This window comes from Anser brachyrhynchus (assembly GCF_964034855.1).
Source record: "Anser brachyrhynchus genome assembly, chromosome: 8".
NCBI classification, from domain to species: Eukaryota; Metazoa; Chordata; class Aves; order Anseriformes; family Anatidae; genus Anser; species Anser brachyrhynchus.
Genome location: NC_137702.1, coordinates 32,679,748 through 32,697,742, shown reverse-complemented (window position 1 = coordinate 32,697,742; position 17,995 = coordinate 32,679,748). Strand labels below are relative to the sequence as shown.

Sequence of the window (17,995 nt, the reverse complement as noted above, 5' to 3'; positions counted from 1 at the left end):
GCTCCTAAGTCCACATTTTCCCACACTGCACAACATAATGTCTGTACAGTCCAGGGAGATGTTTGGAGGGGATGAAGCAGTTCAGTGTTGGAACATCTCTCAGTAATTCTCATTTGCAAATACCTGTGGGGAATTCAGGGATACTTTCTGGACCTAGGCAATCCTAGAAAATTCACACAAATCCCACAGCTTGCAAGATTTTTTGGTAAGAGAAGGATTAACAAGAAAACAAAAATCTGATACTGTGAATCATATTCTGGGGAGTGGACAGAGGGTGGCCTATTTGTCATTATTCTGTGTCTCCTGCTCATTTGCACAGCTGTCAATCCCAGGGCTGTTCAGAGTGGCTGGAGCAGCAGCGTAGCAATGGGCTGCTCTAGCAGAGAAGTTTTAAGCACAGCCCAGTCAAATGGTTCCTTGGATCAAGCATAGAAACTCATAACAATTTTCCTCCAGCTGCTCTCAAAATGCTCATTTACTTCTATTTAATTTTTGTATTTTCCCCAAATGAGGGCATTTTTACTTGTAGCTACTTTACAAAGAAAATGTCACTGTTTAGTGTATTGTTTCCATTTTTATGATACGATAAAAGGAAAGATAAAAGCTAATTAACAATATTGTTTCCAAGATAACAAAAGAGCTTGCCTGTGATGATAGTGCCTTGAATTAACCAGGATGAAACCAAAACCTTGGTTCAACAGTTCTACTTTGTAGATATTGGATATGCTTCTCCACCCCCATCCAGCTCACATATTCATTACTCCAATTGCCTATCCTCAAAGTGATAATATAGTGTGGTACAACATGCCCCGACAGGACACAAATTGACTCTGTGCCTGGATACTACACAGACAGTGTAAAGCAAATATCTCACTCTATTATCTGTTGTCTCTGTGAATCAACAGATTACATGGTTCACTGGGTAGCTGAATAACTTTTACACAGTTTGCTCATATCTATTTACACATATTCTACAAAAAATGCATTAACACCAAAGAACAAATGTAAAAAAATATATATATACCTGCAGAATCCAGACAAATTACACATGTGAAAAAAAAAAAAGCACACAATAAACTGTGATGCTTAAATTTCATGTACAATATCTGTATATAACAAAGGAATCTGTTCTCTAGTGACAGAAACTCAAGACCGATAGTCATGTGGAAGGCCCTAAAAATCCTTAAGAGTAACCTTATGATTTGTGACAAGCTGTGTTTGTAGCCGAGATTATGGACCACATTTTAAAGAGTCCCTAATATTTCACAGAATACAGCTGTAAGCACAGGGGGTGCTTTACTGATGATATCTGTGGAGATACACTTTCACCTGTCTTTGACCTACAGCTATTCATCACAGGGCATCACATCCCCTGTGTGAACAGTTGCTCCTATCTGCTGTTTTGGACAACATGCCATGTTTTGGAAGAGAAAACAGGCCATGGTCCCTTTTCATACCTTGTATGACAATGTAGTGAGCAGGGCAGCTTGCTCCGTGTCATTGTGGAGGGGAGCAGAGCTGCAGCCAGCTGGCTCACCCAGGTTTTACAGGCCGCTCCCAGGCTTTAGGTGGATACCTCACAGTCTGGACCACTTGTCCTAGCTTGTTATCTCTTTGCAATACCACAATCAAGAAGCAGAACTGAAGACAGTGCAAGGGAAGAACATAACATGCTTATGCTTTGCATCACTGCACCTCATAAAATCGAGGTGGATTTTACATTATAGGTAGCTCCCCATGTGCCAACAAAAGGTAGCCTGCTGTGGCTCTCAAATGCAGGTAAATCTAGACACCTCCAGGAGGGAAAAAAGAGTTCAGCAGTGGCTCTCGCTCCTTTGAGACAGCCCTAAATAACTCTTTCTAGTTATTAGAGGGTACAGTGCTGACTGAGATTTAAAACTAAGGTTTGTTTTGGACATCACAGGTGTTATCTTCCCATCACTTGTACGGAAACAGTGATAACTTTGCTAAGACTCATTCACTTCAGATCATTGCAATCTGCCTGCTCAAAATTCCTCTTGTAGTACAAGGTGGGCATCTTTTTACCTGTCTTAAACTGAGCTGCTGATGTGGACTGCAGGTTTTGTGACCATTCTCTGTCCCTCAGCGACACGGACGCATTCCAGAGGTCTGTAAAATTCTCTGGGATGCCACAGCAGGCCACGTTGAATATCAGTGTTTGGTACTGTTATCATCATTGTGCAGTGCATGCTACTTATTGCAGCAAACAAGCATGCCACTCCTTGGAACACCTGAAGAGCTTCATGCCCAGGTTTGCTGGCACTGCAGCTGAAACAACGTGGCTTAGAAACAAACACAGTTTTGCAATGTGAGGCAGGTTTGTTGTCTTGAGTTAAGAGGTCATTCCGAACTTCTGACATATCCCAAGCTTTCAGATATTCCAGTCAGACTATACTTCACCACTTAAGATTGTACTCCACATTAACAAATGGCTATTCTTCCATAGCCTGCAGACCCACTGAATTTTTGCATGCAAGTGAGTTTTTCTTTTTGTGCTTTAATAGCCTTTTGGGAAAAACTATACATTTGGGTTTGCCATGTATTTTCACCTGAGTGATTTTTGCATTGCTTGAAATGAGATGTTTAAGTTTTCACACTTTAAATAATAGTTTTATGTCTTGTTTCTCAACTCACTTTTATGCTAAAATTTAAGCTATATGAAAACAAACTCTTACAAAAGGAAAGGTCAGAAAAAAATGCACCCGTTGACTTCCTTTATTCCAACAGAAAAAGCTTAAAAACAGAGAACAGTCTGTTGCATTTATAAACTGTAATTATATAACATAACCTGTACATTACAACAGTATGTTAGGGCTGGTAACAGACTAGAAATGAGCATAAAATTAAGTGTATTTGATTATACAGATACTAGCATAGTGAAGTCCTTAATTTAATATTTCGACATTAGTAGAATGTTAAAAGGAGAGAAACAGAATAAATGATGCAAAATACACAATAATTAAAAACTAGGTAATAAAAAGCATTTCCCACCTCTTCTGTGTTATTTGAGGAGCTTTATTTATAATTTTTTATTTATATGCCCCCCAATATATGCTTTATTTATGTGTTTTTATATACATCCCTTGTTTCCCTATCCAGTATCTTCTCCACATTCTTTTCCATCCAGCTCTGCAACATACCAGTGCAAGTGTTTGTACAAGCTCTCCTTCTCCCCTTCACTATTCCCCACAGCTGTTTCTTTTCCCTCCCAGATACCATTTAAACCTATTCCCTGCTTAAGTCAGACCTCCTCCACCTTTACTCTGTCTTGCTCTAGAGAGTAGCTTTTTCATGCAGTCACTGGCTTGTCCTCAGACAGTAGCCCTAGAAGTTACTGCATTCAGCTCTTGCCCTATTGCCTCTCTCCTGTGTCCCCAATCCCCCTTCTTCCAGCAGGGGAAGCAGCTCTCTTCAACAGAGATACAGGCAATGAAAACTTCAGTCTACCCAACCAACAGGTGCTTCTCTCCTTTTTTAAGTGGTAAGTTTTTCTTAAATTTCTGGGCCAGTTACTTCAAACCTAACACTCTAATGAAGCAAAATTGTTAACAAAAGTATTATACCATGTGGAAATCAAATGGTAGTATCACAACCACTTGCAGCTGTTCATCCAATTTTATTAAACAGAGTAGCAACAATAATTTATTTAAAGATTAAAACTAAACAGAGGAATGCTAAATTTAGTACGTGATACCTGCTTATATGAAATACATACGTGTGGAAAAAAAGGCTTTTCAGTGCTTATTAAAGGGCAAATGAATTCAGCTAAAAAAACTATTAGGTATTGCATTTTTTTTTAAGTGTGTTGTGAGGGAGATTTCTGATACTCTGAGTTGGTTAATAATGTTTAGTTTGAAATTAAAGATTTGCTAAAATTATTAGATATTCCCCTGAAAACTATGCCGGCTACACTGGGCAACAAATCCTACATGCTTTTGTAATGGAAGATGCTGTTGTAACAGCCTTTGTGCACACTGATTGAAAATTCAGCTACGTAACCCTCACTGAACTGTTTATCTTATGTAGTTATTTAACATTCAAACTGACAAGTCTCCTATTTCTGGGCTTTCTTTTTATACTTTAATGTATGCCTTATCAGATGAAGCTCAGATACTACCAAACTTTGCATGTTTTTGATTTTGCACATAAACTGAAGGGCAGAATTCCAGTCTATATCCTCAGTCATTCAATTTTTCAAGATCTTTGAACAAGACTTCAAGCCCTGTAAAAATACAACCCAAATACAGACTTTCTTCTCCGTCTGTACAAATATGTGAAAGAAACTGGTATGTCAAGTTTCAATGTAGGCAAGCCTAATTGAAGCTTTAACTACGTTCGAAAAAAGAGGCAGGCAGCACTACCAAACTGCTTTATTCAAGGGCAGAAAGACACTCAGGAATAGAGCTGCTCAAATTATTCATTACAAATAAATTATCCAATTAATTTAGGCAATTTTTCTGACCATTAATAATTCACAAGCTGCTCCTGATGGTGGTGAATGTGTGCATCAGCCCTGATCCTGACAACACTCAGACACATGTTTAGCTTTTCATATTCCCCATAATCCCATTGAACTCCATCAATTTTCTCTGTGTGCTGCAGGTGAGCCTAAGTGAACAGCTTGTTTCCCTGGGTAGTTTTTTAAGGAGTAATCATTTGTTTGAGTCATGCAATATTGTGTCTGTGCCTAATTAGATGAATGACAGCTCTCAAAGATGAAACAACTGAATGCTGAATAGCAAAAGATGAATGTTCTTGTTCAAGTCCTTTTCTTTTTTTTTCCTTTTTTTTTCCACACAGAGAGGTTTTATTTGAATAAAGCAGCAGTTTCACAAACGTTTGTGTGAACAAAACTTAATAATAATGTGAGCATTCATAACAGGGAATAAAACAGGACACACCCTGTGTTAACACAGACGAGGGGAATAACTAGTTCTGAATGCTGTTTGGCCATAGGTACTTTACAAAGAATAATGTTCTCAGGAAAGAGTGGAAGTACAAATGTAATATACTGGAAAGCACTGAGAACTGCAGTCTTAAAAATGAAAGGCATTCCCAGAAGCCTGTTGTTTCATTTTGCTTTCTGGCCTATGATAATATTTCACATTATGGCAGCCTAAATGACCAGAAGGTTCTTGTGCTACCTATGCAGAGAAGCCCTTGCACTTCCAATGTACTTAAACAAATGTAAAATCTCACCTGGCTTGTTCTGTGACACTGTCAGCTGTCTTTTTTCTGCCACCCCTACGTTCTCTGCATGTATCTTCATTCCTGTTGCAATACACTTGTGGAAGGCTTGAACGGCTATCATTTCCAGTGCTTTGAGAACATCTTATTATGAACAACTTCTGAAAGAAGAAAATAATTATTAGTTAGCCAATTTATAATGAGCTTTTTCATGTGTTGGTTCCTGTTTCTCTACAGGTCCAGTTTCTTTTGTACCTCAGTTAACACTCTCTCAGATATAATCAAATATTGCAGCAAGTCCCCTGTAAATAAGATGTAATTAAATGTTACAATTCGCATTGATGATTTAAACAATTATGCAAATCCAGAGCTGTGCTGACAGCTAGGTATAATGCCTTGCAAACTTTCAATTACCTGCTGTCCACCAACTGCTGTGTCACTCAAATCAGTATAAATTGCAGACCACTTAGGTTCTTTTCAGAAAGACCCAGTCAAAAATAGCATGATCCCAGAGTCTGACATAACAAAACATGATAGCTAAAACACAAAGGGAAGCATGCTTATTTCTGTATCTGATATCTGACAACAACTTGGATATAGTGAGTATTTGATTCAATTTTGTGTGTCAGATGGCAGTGTAGCAGACAATAAGGTGTCTACAGTATTTATGAACTGGCAAGCACCACAGTTCACTGGTGAGGCAAAATAATTTTAGGTAACACTGAACCTGTCTGCTTGCATTAGGTTGGGGCAGATTTCCAGATTGGATAGAAAAGCTGTATTTTTTTTTCTCCTTTAACAAAAGGCTGATAACCACTCTCACTGCTTGCACAGAACTTAGGACAATTCTGACCACTAAATCACTTCATCACCCTCTCACCCAACCATAATTTTAACAGAATCACTTTCATTGGCACAATGCAAGTATGTGCTGGGCTGGATTTCAACCATATTGATGCACTCTCCATGTAGCATAAGAGAATAAATGTTGTCACTGATGTCAAGGGGAGGAATAACCTCCTAGAGTCTCAAATCCAGCGAATCTGGACTGTGCCAGAGAGGTTCTAATTCATGCTCTTACATGTATGCTCACTTACCAGCACGTCCAGTCCTTTTCTTGAGCAAAGCACGTGTTGTTTTTTCAGTCATTGCTCTACTGGGCATCAGTTAGGAAGAATAACAATACAATTTCTACTGTATTATTAGGAAAAGTTTTTCACTAGAATTTCCTTCTGTCTTCCAGAACGAGCTACCATACCCCATGCTCTAACAGCCATGCTGCTAGTGCTTTACTATTGCTGTACAGGTATTCGTGGACAGACTTGGATGTTGCATAGAGTATTGCAACCTCCCACTTCCAGCATCTCCACAAGGCCCAAAAGCAGTAGATTTACTCATTGAGACCTGTGGTGTGATACTCTAACCAGTTCAGTGCTCCTACATCAATGCGAAATCCAAATATGAATGAGCGACACTACGCTGACAGATGCTTTCCTTGACTCAGAGTGGTAAGTCTAGAGATACACTGAAATTACTAACACAGGGGGATAGACATCACTGGTTTTCTAAAAGAAAATTCTCTACATTCATGTTATTATTGGGGCAGTTCTTTGAAAGCTTTGTTTAATGTTCAACAAGAGCAGACCCCTGAGATATTTCTAGCTTAAAGAAAAGGCAAAGAACACACACACACACCCAAAAAAAGAAGTACTGTTTAGAAAACAGACTTTCTCATGTTTTAGCTCTGATCAGAGTGTTCATCCAGAGATGCCTCCTTCACCTGGTAAAATCAAATGCCACTGACAACTGTGCAGCTACTAATATGGTGACAAAGGTACATGCCATCTAAAGCCTTTGGGCTGGCAGGACAGGGACGAACTCTGCCCCTCTGTCAATGAGGATGATCTGTGGGTAGCCACTGGCTCCTGGTTTGGCTGCTGCTGCTGGCAGGGGCAGAGATGCCCATCAGTGCCCTGACACTGCTCCTGCCTGCACAGCACAGCCCGCGCCTGCTGCCCCCACAGCGCTGTCACGAGGGGACTCTGACAGGCAGCCTGCCTCCTGCTACAGTGATATTTCAATCAGGCAGAGGATTTTCTTGGGGAAAAAAAATATCTACTATTCCCTTTCAGAAAGTTTCACGGTGATCCTGTGAATTATTATTTGAATCTGACCATATTTGGAGGCATATTTTCCCTCAGAATTGCCAGCTGGCCCCAAATTCTCTGCCTCGACTGCACTCAGAAGTCTTCATCCTAATCCCAAACTATTCATCCCAACACTTCTACTGCCATCAATAGATTTAAGATGTTTTTAATGCCTTCCTTGAACTTGCCTTGTCTCCTGTCAGCCAGCCAGAAGCGGTTTTTAACAGGAATAAGATTCAAAGAGCCTGCCCTGCAGCAATCCCATAGTGCACTTCTTTGTCAGAATCCTAATGACGATTCATATATACTTAAGAGACTATCTCCAGCTGTAAAAGTGAAAAGCATTTGGGGGTCTATACAGTTCCCCAACCTCAGACCTATTTTTATATTTTGATCTTGGGGATAGTGCCTCCCAACACTCAGAATCCTCCAGTTATCCCTGAGGTAACAAAGCACTAGCTTAACCAGCAGTAGCAAGACTTAAAACAGGGCACTCAGGATCAAAGTGGCTAACAAACTCAAGTATTAGCCACTGCATCAGCCCTAGAGATAGTCACGTTAAACTGTAGCATGAATATGGCTAAGCCTCCATGCTAAAACTAAACATTGTGCTCCGGAGGACATGCATCTAAAGAGCCATTTTCACAGAGGTACATATGAAAGCATGCTCAATTTACCATGCTAAACAGGCATCCACTGCAGACTCTCTCCTCCCAAGCAAAGAAGAATTATACAATTATGTTGTTTTCAGGCTCCATTGAACTATTTTTAGGATTTTTCTGGCATTATTTGCTTTTACTTTCATATCAAACAATTACAGAAGAGATTTTGCCCTATTGATTTAGAAGAAATGAGGAAATACAGAGAGTGTGAGAGCACTGATGAGTCTGGATTAAGAAAAAACACAGCCAGGATAAGGTTCTGTCAATGAACTGACACTTCATTTTCCTTCCATTGTCTGACTACCAGAAGAGCAGTACACTAGCAACAAGGATGATCACGTGAAGGCGGGAAAACACAACTGTCAGGCTTCAAGGACAAAGCCTATTCTCACATTGCCATTCCTTAAATCCAGACATTAGAGCGAAAGGAATGAGAAAAAAGCAGGATAGCTCATGGATAGCTTACTGAGGATACTGCAAAAGATTATGCTAATCTTCACTTCATTGTCGTCTGCAAAATGTTTTCATACCATGCCTTTTATCTGTGGAAGGGATGCACAACCTCTCAACTCTGTGACAGTGAGCACTTTCTGTGTGGTTTCTGCGTAATTAACGCCAGCACTAGACCTTTTCATTTTTGCTACTCAAGCTTATGGCCTTTTAAGGGTACCCACAGGGGAGCATCCCTCACCCCTTTGCTTGCAGCCTAAGTGATAGTCCAGCTTATCCTTAGCTACATATACCATCTGTTAATAGCAGAAGGATCAAAAAGTTTTGGCTAGTCTGCATTTTTCAAAGAATGGGGGCAGGCAGCATAAACAACACATGAGACAAGATTTCTAAGAGTTTTAATTCTGAGTTAGGTCCTAAAGACTTGGGGTTTTATTTAGACTGCCATTGCATTATTGTTTAGATTATGTTCACATGCACAGTTATCTTAGGAGGTGGCTTGAATTGGATAAAAGTCAGCATTTAAGATTAAATGCACCCTAACATAGTCCTTTTTTATCAAGAAAATGCAACATGTTGGATACGTGCATTTTTTGGCAATCTGCACACAATAAACACTGACGCTGTGATTTTACCCTAAAGTGATTGTCCTGGTTTTTGAGAATAAAATCAGATGCTTGAGAATGTATTTGGTACCAGCAAAAACGGGAATTTCACCCCACTTAATGACACAGGAATTGCCTCTGAGCAACACAGACCTGATCCAATACTCACTATCAGACACTTTTCTTATTTATCTCCAGAAACAGCAAAATGCTTAAAAAGTGAAAACCATACTGTGTTGTGATACTTCATCATTAGTACTTATTTTCACCAACTTTCCTTCGTGCAGATTTTATCTAATTGAGCCTGAGGTTTCTTAGTTCTTTCATGCCCAGGTACATTACTTCCCTGGCCCATTTTCCCACCAGGCCTTGTCTTGCTGGTGCCCTGGCCTCCAGACACATACACACCACTTTTCTCTCGAAGGTAGAAAACACTCAAGTATATTTCATAAACATAGTTTGTATTTTCAAGGCTCACTACCTGCTTTGTCCCAGGTCCAGGAGTAGGGGCTATAAAAAAGGAGGCCAATGCCCTCAGGAGGCTGTGGGCTAACCTGCTACTTTTGAGTTTGTTGGAAGATTACCAAAGGAGCAATGAATCAGACAACAGTGATATTTTGGTGGCATTCATGAGATTACAGCTAAAGCTGCCCTGAAAGTGAACAGCGCTGTAGCGAGTGACTAGACCTCTGCATTGGCTTTCTGGGCATGACCTTGGATAGATGGAGCTCAACTCCTGTACAGTCTGTCCAGAAGGAACAGATGTGGTTATTTGGTAGGGATGGGCTAAAAGCACAGCTTTTCTTTCCATTTACATGTGCATCGACATACTCTCCCTTCCCCACGTAAGACGAATGTGCCTTGAGATAGTTTGGCAACATGACAGATGGTAACTACAACTGTGGCTTATTATAGTGCTGCCAATGTCTCAGATGTGCATTAAACTCATATGCTGACAGGAAGTCTCAAGGAAATGTTGTTCTACATTTTTCTGCAAAGGCATAATCCCCTTTCAAACAAAACAAAACCAAAAAAAAAAAAAAAAAACACAAAGACATGAAGATTTAAAACCTTATCTGTCAGGATGTCCTGCACCAAAGGGTAAATACTATAGAAAAACTCTGTGTTCCTGATCTGAAATAACACCTTGTTCTTAAATCTGAAACGAGCTTGTTCATCGCTGCATATAAAGAAGTCGAAAGTGTCATGACTCCATCCAGTTCTCCTCCAAACAAGTTTAAGTTTATATCTACTTTACAGAGAATCAGTCTGCAAAATAAATGCTTGAAAGAGATTTCTTTAAAACTTACGGGTGGGAATAAAATGTTAGCTAAATTCATAGCCCTTCACTGTTCTCCAGTAATGAATATAGCTTACTATTTTTTCGAAAAATACTATCCTTTGAACTTTTAGGACCTTATATGTTCTTAAGTCCCACCAAAACCAATGCAAATTCTGTATCTGTTGTGAGTAAAGGCAGGTCATAGAATGTCTGTGCTTACCTTTTATCTCTGGAAACCAGAGCAGAAATTTTCTATTCAGTAGCAAATGAACATATAGGTGCTGATTGCTGGCAGTCCTTGTCCATACCTGAAAAATCAAGCCATAATTTGTCATTATACCTTCTTTTTGCTAAGAGAGGCTGCTAAGAATACATCTTTAGAAAATTAATCTTAGGCTGCCAGGATAAAACTAGCAAAGATGTTTCCCATTATCCAGATAAAATTTATCAGGCTCAATCTTAGTCCTATGAGCCTTCATTTTCATAGGCATTGCCAGTAACATCTCATTTTACAAAGAAATTTAGTAATTCTTTGAAAGGAACTGCACTAAGAACTGTTACCACAGGCATGACTACAGTGAAGCTGTCATTGAGGGAAAGTGGGCAAACAAACATCTTTTTTTTACATTTTGAAGCTGCCATACAAGAAAATGTTCATGATCTGGAAAGCAGAATTGGAAACCACTTTTGCATTCTCTATTAACACAAATCACTAAGGTTGCTATTATTATAAAAATACCCTTAGTGTTCCAAAGTGATTATTGTAGCAAGGGTTTTGGCTGGGGAATTCAAGCAGAATTCACATAATCTGTGATGAAAATTAAACAACAGACTGTTCATACAGTGTCCTAACTACAAAAACTATAGGAGCAATTATATACAAATTAAAGGGATAGAAAAGTCACACGATAAAATTTCACTCTTTCTTCTAAAATGGAAATATATCAGTATGACGGCAAGCAAAAAGGCCCACCCACTGGATAGGATCTGTTTGCTGGTTCTCATATAGTTCTACTGACATACACTGAGTTACTTCTAGTGTGCATCAGTTTAAGTGAAAAGAAAATAGCACACATATATCTGTCTGAACTCTGTAGGCCAGATTTTCAGTTCATTTAAACAGGAACAATTTAAGATTACCCCTATGTCATGTGGATAATTTTAAACAATCTTAATAGGACTGTTTGTGTGCAAATATAAAAATATAAATATAACATTTCCTGGTTGCCAACATTCACAGAATGCCCACAGAATAACCATTCTTGTCAACAATCTGAAACTATGAAAAAAGGCAATTTCTCTTCCTACCTTCAGCTATGACTTTGGTACAGTGACACTCCAAACAAAATCAAATAGGCCTGTGTTTGCAGCAGGAAAGCCTTCGTTAGACACAAACCAGTAAGGTCAAAACCTTTGGCTCCTTACCCATAACTCTACTGTCTTTAAGAATTTTCCAAAATTTTCCCATGGTTTTGAAAAAGTGAAATAAGATTCCTAGAGTCTCTTTAAATAAGGTTTTAAAAAATTATCCAAAATGCTGTGCTCAGTAGCTGGTCTCTGAAATCTTATATTAACTAGAAACACACACACACAAAACCAAGAAAAAATAGGTTTTCTGTAGTAAATACACAAATAAACTATTTTGAGACCCATAAAATTGGAAGTCCACCTAATAGTAACAGTCCATGCAAGTGCTAAGAGTCACTAGTTTCTGTCTTCAGCAATGCAATTTTGTGGAGTTATATTACACTAGATCTTACACAACTCTGAAAAACAGCATTGCTGTGAAAACACCACTTACTGGCTACCTAGAGTTTTACTTGCTATAAGCTGTTTAGACCACATGTAACCTGCAATACACTGTTAGATCTTTACAAATTTCATGAAATCTTTTTCGGATATCCAAAAAATCCTGAACTGCTTGAATCTTTTGTCTCTCAGCACTGGGGACTGACCCATAATCTCTTTCCCAGCCAGTATACCAAATCTGTAGCAAACCTTGTCACTGACTCCAACAGCTGCTTAAATTCACCAGAGGGGATAGCAGCAATCCTACTTCTAAAAGAACACCACAAGGCTTATGTTCATGATGCCTTGAGGAGACGCTGAAAGGAAGGTCAAAGGTGAAGAAAAGATAAAGTGCAGTACAAGAAGATCAGTAAAGTTGAATCTTCTTGATGAAAAACTCATGTCTGTTTCTTCATGATGCAAACAATGTAACTTCATTTCAAAAAGCCTCCAGTTTTTGTTGATTTTTTCCCCTCTCTTTTGGTTTGGAGTATTTTGAAGTTTATTGAAGGTTTTTTTCTTCTTTTTTTTCCTTTTTTTTTTTTCTTTTTTAGGTCAGAGCTCTGTGCATCTAAAAGCCTTATTCAGTTGTTCTTGTCACGAGTACTTTGTCTTACACAGGCTGCATTACTCTTGTAAACAGAGGCAGCATCAAAGTGAAAGCAGATAGAGTCACATCAGTGGATTAAGGCCTTCTGCATGATAAAGTAGCTACCTAGGGTGGGATAAACTTAATATGTGAAAGAATGTTATTGAGGAGGAATAAAGTGCCAAAACTCTGTCATTCTCTTCGTAATGTCCTAATCTAATGCCTGACACCAAGGCCTTAGGCCAGTGTTAGTGTTAATCAATGAAATACCCATCTGTGTTCCCTGTCCTTATCGCTATTTAAAACTAGCCTAAACTCAATTATTTTCCCTTAGAGACCAAGATGGGATATTAAGTTGAGTGAAAGGGATTGTGTCCCACAAAGAAATCCCAGTGTTAAAATGCAGAGGTGTCAACATTGCTAACTAAATTTCAGTTAAACAGAGATTAAATGCTGGTTCTTTGGGCATGAAACATTGCGTAAATTAAATCTGGTTAAAAATCCTTATTTAGAGAGAGGCTAAAAACTGTTAAGAAGTTTAATCAACTTATAATGTAAATTTTGTTCCCCCGTATGCATTATTTATCCCCTGCAACAAGCACTGCACAATAAATGTTTGAAGAGCAAACTTGGCTAAAGCAATAGAAAAGCACAGCTTCTTTCTGTTACCCAAAGCTGTGAATGGTACAGACTTTTCCAGATACATAATGGTTATCTGAGGAGTATGTAAGTTATCCCATGAGTGAATCGTAAATCTCATAATTCTGCCTTAGTCACAAATGAGTTATGGAGGTGGTTTTCACAAGTGGGATTAATCTCACATCCCATCAATACTCATTAATGTATTTTTGATTTATATCACCAATATATAAAATATTATTTTTTTATGTTATTAAAATTTCCAACTTGTCTGGCTTGCCTTTTTGTGTTTTTTATTTTATTTTTTAATTAGAACCCTGTGAAGACAGGAAGACTCTGCAGAAGTATATGGATATTAAGAGAACTTCCAAGTGGACATGTAATAAATGAAAAATAAACCTCTGAATTAGCAAGGAATAAATATTTTCAGCTGCTTTGTAATGAGAGTTTCTGGGGTTAATTTCTGACTATTCTGGCCAGGAGTTGTGCCTGTCCTCTGTACTGAACTCATCATGTACAATTCTTTAGAATTTTCTTTTCTGTTTTGTTATTTAATTGTAAATAAATTGTGAGTGCTTCACTACCAAAAGTACATCTTTTTTTGCAAATGTTTTAAGGTTGGTAATTAACGTTACGTAGATGAACAGCAGCAATATTTTCTCCTCTATGTGAAAAGCTGTACATGCTTTTAGGTATACATGAATAAAAAAGATTCTGAAGTGACTAAAATCTGATTTGCATTTCTAATACGACCATCATGGCAGTACTGGGGGGGGGGGGGGGGAGGGGGAACTAAAACAGAAGAAAACATCTCTTTGGATCACTTTCTCTGCCAGTAATTTTCCAAGTGCAACCATCCTCATGGTATTGGTCTTACTCTTAGACATCCCACTCATTTGTTTTCGGTTCAGTACACTTTTTTGTTTCTCTTTGAACTACCACTATAATTTTCTTGATTGTCACTTTGCACCTCTATTTAGCATTTCAACTAATTTCACTATGAAGAGAGGGCAATAACATTTTCTTAACGCTGATAAGCACGGGATGCTGAAAGTGATTTAATATTGTGAACGTGTTCGGTGTGTTTTTTTCCTTCTTAGCCAGAAGTATGGGCATAAATTCAGTGATGTTTTCCCGCTGGAAACTGGAGTGGGCATCCCTGCTTTTTTCCTCTCTCCACCAGAAGATTTATTTAAACGTTCTTATTGGTAAGCGAGATATAAATTTTCTCATTTGCAGAGTAGCCTCTACTTTCCTAGACTTTAAGACTTTTCCAGCTAAAAAGTAACAGATTTCTGTCTTGGTTACTTGGGACCCCAGACATGGGAGCTAGCTTTATGTGATATACAGTCAAGAGGAGAAAACAAACATTAATGTGTGAGGGTTTTGTTGTAGTTTTGTGGGGATTTTTTTTGTTATTTTTGTTGTTTTTTGTTTGTTTGTTTGTTTTCCAAGAGGGAGGGATACAATATTTCAAATTATAGGCAGTTGTGAAATTTTGGTTTACACAGTGCAGAAAATGTAAGTAGTTCTTGGGTCATTTAGATATTTCTCAAGGTGACAGTTGGAAAAGTTCATAAAAAAGCCTTGTTTGAAGCCTGAAAAAGTAATTTTGTCAAGATTTACGGGCAGTATTAAAGACTTGAGGAACTAAGGGATTCAAACATCTGCTTCTAACATAGCTGAGTGAGCTTTGGCTTGTACTTTAGAAAGCACTGTATCTTCTTGGGTTAGCAGAAATTGTTAATGATAATATAGAATAGAAGGTTGGTGTGAGGGCTTCCCTTAAAAAAATATGCTTTTTAGATACATTCTCCTCTCCAAGGTCTCAGTATTACTTTGACTGAATAAAATTGTTCCTAGAGGGTTGCATTACAAAGGCTGAGTCTACCCTGTTTTGATGATTCCCAAACTTAAAGAGAGGCACACACCACAATAAATAAAAAGGCGCTGCTAGTAGCAGGCATTTAGAAGTCCCATACTGGTGAAAATTCGAAGCCTGCTGTATACTGTTCTCATCACAAATCAACCTTTCATGTTTGCAGTGACAAACACTAAAAGAACGTGCTGGTTTTAAATTCTTAGGTGGTTTGTTTTTTGGGTTTTTTTTGCCTTTTTTTTCCCCTTCAAATTTAGGAGTACTTGAGTGGCTTTAGGGTTACACTGGTGGCCAGGGTGGAGTGTCTAAGGAGGTCATTGAAAAACTTGCACTTAGAAAATAGGGCAAAGTTTTTCTACTTCCTTCACTCTGCAGCCTGGCATTAGAGGGCATTGTGTTGTTACGGCTCCTATCTCATGAGACAGTCATAAAACTGGAGACTTCATCCCCATGTATTATAAATGTAAGTCCAGGTTCCCTGCCACAAGTTGCATCGGTTGTACTAATACTGCATTGCTAATTTATTCTTCCTACTTGAATCCCCCTTCAGTTGTTACAGTTTACTTTCTGTCTGTACTACTTATGTGCATGATAAATACATGCTACACTGCAGAGGTGGCTGCATTTTAGTCAAGGCTAAATGCTTCCCTGCTTAAGCAGTAGGTAAAAAGTATGTCCAACCACGTGAAATCCCTGTCTCAAAGATTCTGCGAGCTTTAAGATGCTGGTGGTAGGAGGGACTTGGGCTAGGCACTGATTGCTCATAAAAAGCACTTGATATAGCATGGTGTTTTCTTTCTTTTAAATTTTGAGAGGTAAGGGTTTCCAGAAAAAAAAAAAAGTTTAGAAAAAAAAGTTTAAAAAAAAAAGATGAGACAGGATGAGACAGTGGCACAGACTGCCTTGAAGCACAACACATACAAGAATCTGAATCTAAATCAGCAAAACACCTGCAGAAAATCAGCTTCCCATTTACACATGGGGAACTGAGGCATAAAGAGGCAGACAACTTACCTCTGGCAGGCAGGCAGGCTTTGGCAGAGTCAAGGAAAGGCTCCCCATCCCTGTGCACCCCTGCACTGTTTCAGCCATGGGCCACTCTCCCAAAGCCATGCTGGTGCATTATGGCTCTGCTCTGCTTCCATCACAGGGCTAGACCCATAAGCCATAACACAACCAATCTCATGCAAAGGACACAACCTGATGCAATTCCACTATAAATTATGTATGAACATTGTGGCACAAGAAAGTTGGAAACCACATTATGTAATTCAGCAATTCAATCACGTTTGTTGTTAGTGTACAGTACTGTACAATATAGTTGAAGAGGGGGACTGTTTCAGAGTCAAGTGGCTCAAAACCAGACTATGAGAGCCAACTAATAAAGGCTATTGTACATAGCCGACTGAAGTGGAGAATGAAGTGCTCTCCCTCAATTAAGCGGAAAGTGTGGTGGAGCTGATTAACCTGCTTGTTACCTTGGTAACCTGAGATTTAGATTGTGAATGAATACATAAGGCTGTGGACACCTTTTATCAGACAAGAGTCTGAAGAACAGTTTGAGTGAGAGAACTACAGGGCTGAGAGGTTGTGGCACTTAATCTGTTTATGAGACAAAACTCTTAATTGATAAGAGGTAGTCAGTGCTACTGTATATGTAAGTCACCAATAAATAGCGTGGAAGGCATACGCTATGCTGCAACTGCTTTGCAGGTTGTGCACATGGATCAAAACACTCAAAAGCATTCATCAGTGCAACTCCCCTGGGACCATTACCAAAGCTACCTGGCTTTGGGCTGGGCTGGGCTGGGCTCTCACAGCTTCGACTGAAATCACTAGAGTTCCTGTCTGCAAAGTGCCCATACTACACCCTGTGCACCTCATCTCTCTGCCTACTTTGTTCTTTGTCTTTTGTGCATCTCAGGCTAATGGGTAAGACTTATATTTATTAACATAAAGCATCTTTACCAGCTCTCCACCCTTTCTAGAAAAGGCCTGAGGCTACATTCTCTCCTCAGTTACACCTGTCCAATCCCATTGACTTCAATGAGATTGAACAGGTGTAAGCAAGGAGAAAATTTGGCCCCCTGTTGTCTATGAATTGCATTATCTATGTTCACCACTGCCTTGACTTTATGTCACCGGCAAGTATAATTAATTTATAGTTTGTCTTACTCTCTTAGTTGTTTAATAAATAGAAGAAAACAGAAGACTCCTGAGGGACTTACTCCAGTTACCTGTAATAGAAACTCTCCTACTGATACAGCTTCTTCAGGAATATCCTTCATATTTTCTCTTCTTTTTATCAATTCTTTATGAATATTCATTATCTTCTCCAGATTTTGCAGTTCTGCAGAATCACATTTCTTGCGTGTCATCATGTGATCTGTTGGAAAGAAATGGTGACACACCTATAAGTACTGAAAATGGAGCTGTTCTTAAACTGAGAATATCTTCCATTTGACTTCTGCTAAGATCAAGGTCTGCACTTAGCGTGAAGAATTATTTGTTACAATAAATCACATTGCCATAAAATCTGTTGTTTGAATTTAAATAAAGACAAAACCAGTGAGTCCTCAGGGCAGACAAGTGACTCTTTAGGAGATTTAACTAGTATTTTGAGCATAGATTGAAACTTCCTGAATAGCAGTTACTTTCCCATATGCTTAGCTGTCTTAGAAATCTGGGGCTTTCTGATCACCTTCCAATGGTCCCAGTGCTAAATCTGTTCTTTATTAAACTAGAA

At 38.8% G+C, this 17,995-nt stretch overlaps 1 protein-coding gene across 1 annotated transcript in view; it reads left to right on the top strand.

Moving 5' to 3' along the window:
- The window catches only part of LOC308199181 (uncharacterized protein), a 145,367-nt gene extending 130,117 nt beyond the window's left edge, over nucleotides 1–15,250 (top strand). Inside the window, exons 29-30 of the mRNA XM_080602965.1 lie at nucleotides 3,415–3,502; nucleotides 14,471–15,250. Of these exons, the coding sequence (XP_080459091.1) occupies nucleotides 3,415–3,502; nucleotides 14,471–14,582 (200 nt within the window). The 3' untranslated portion in view covers nucleotides 14,583–15,250. The remainder of the gene's footprint in view (nucleotides 1–3,414; nucleotides 3,503–14,470) is intronic.
- Nucleotides 15,251–17,995: the final 2,745 nt, after the last annotated feature.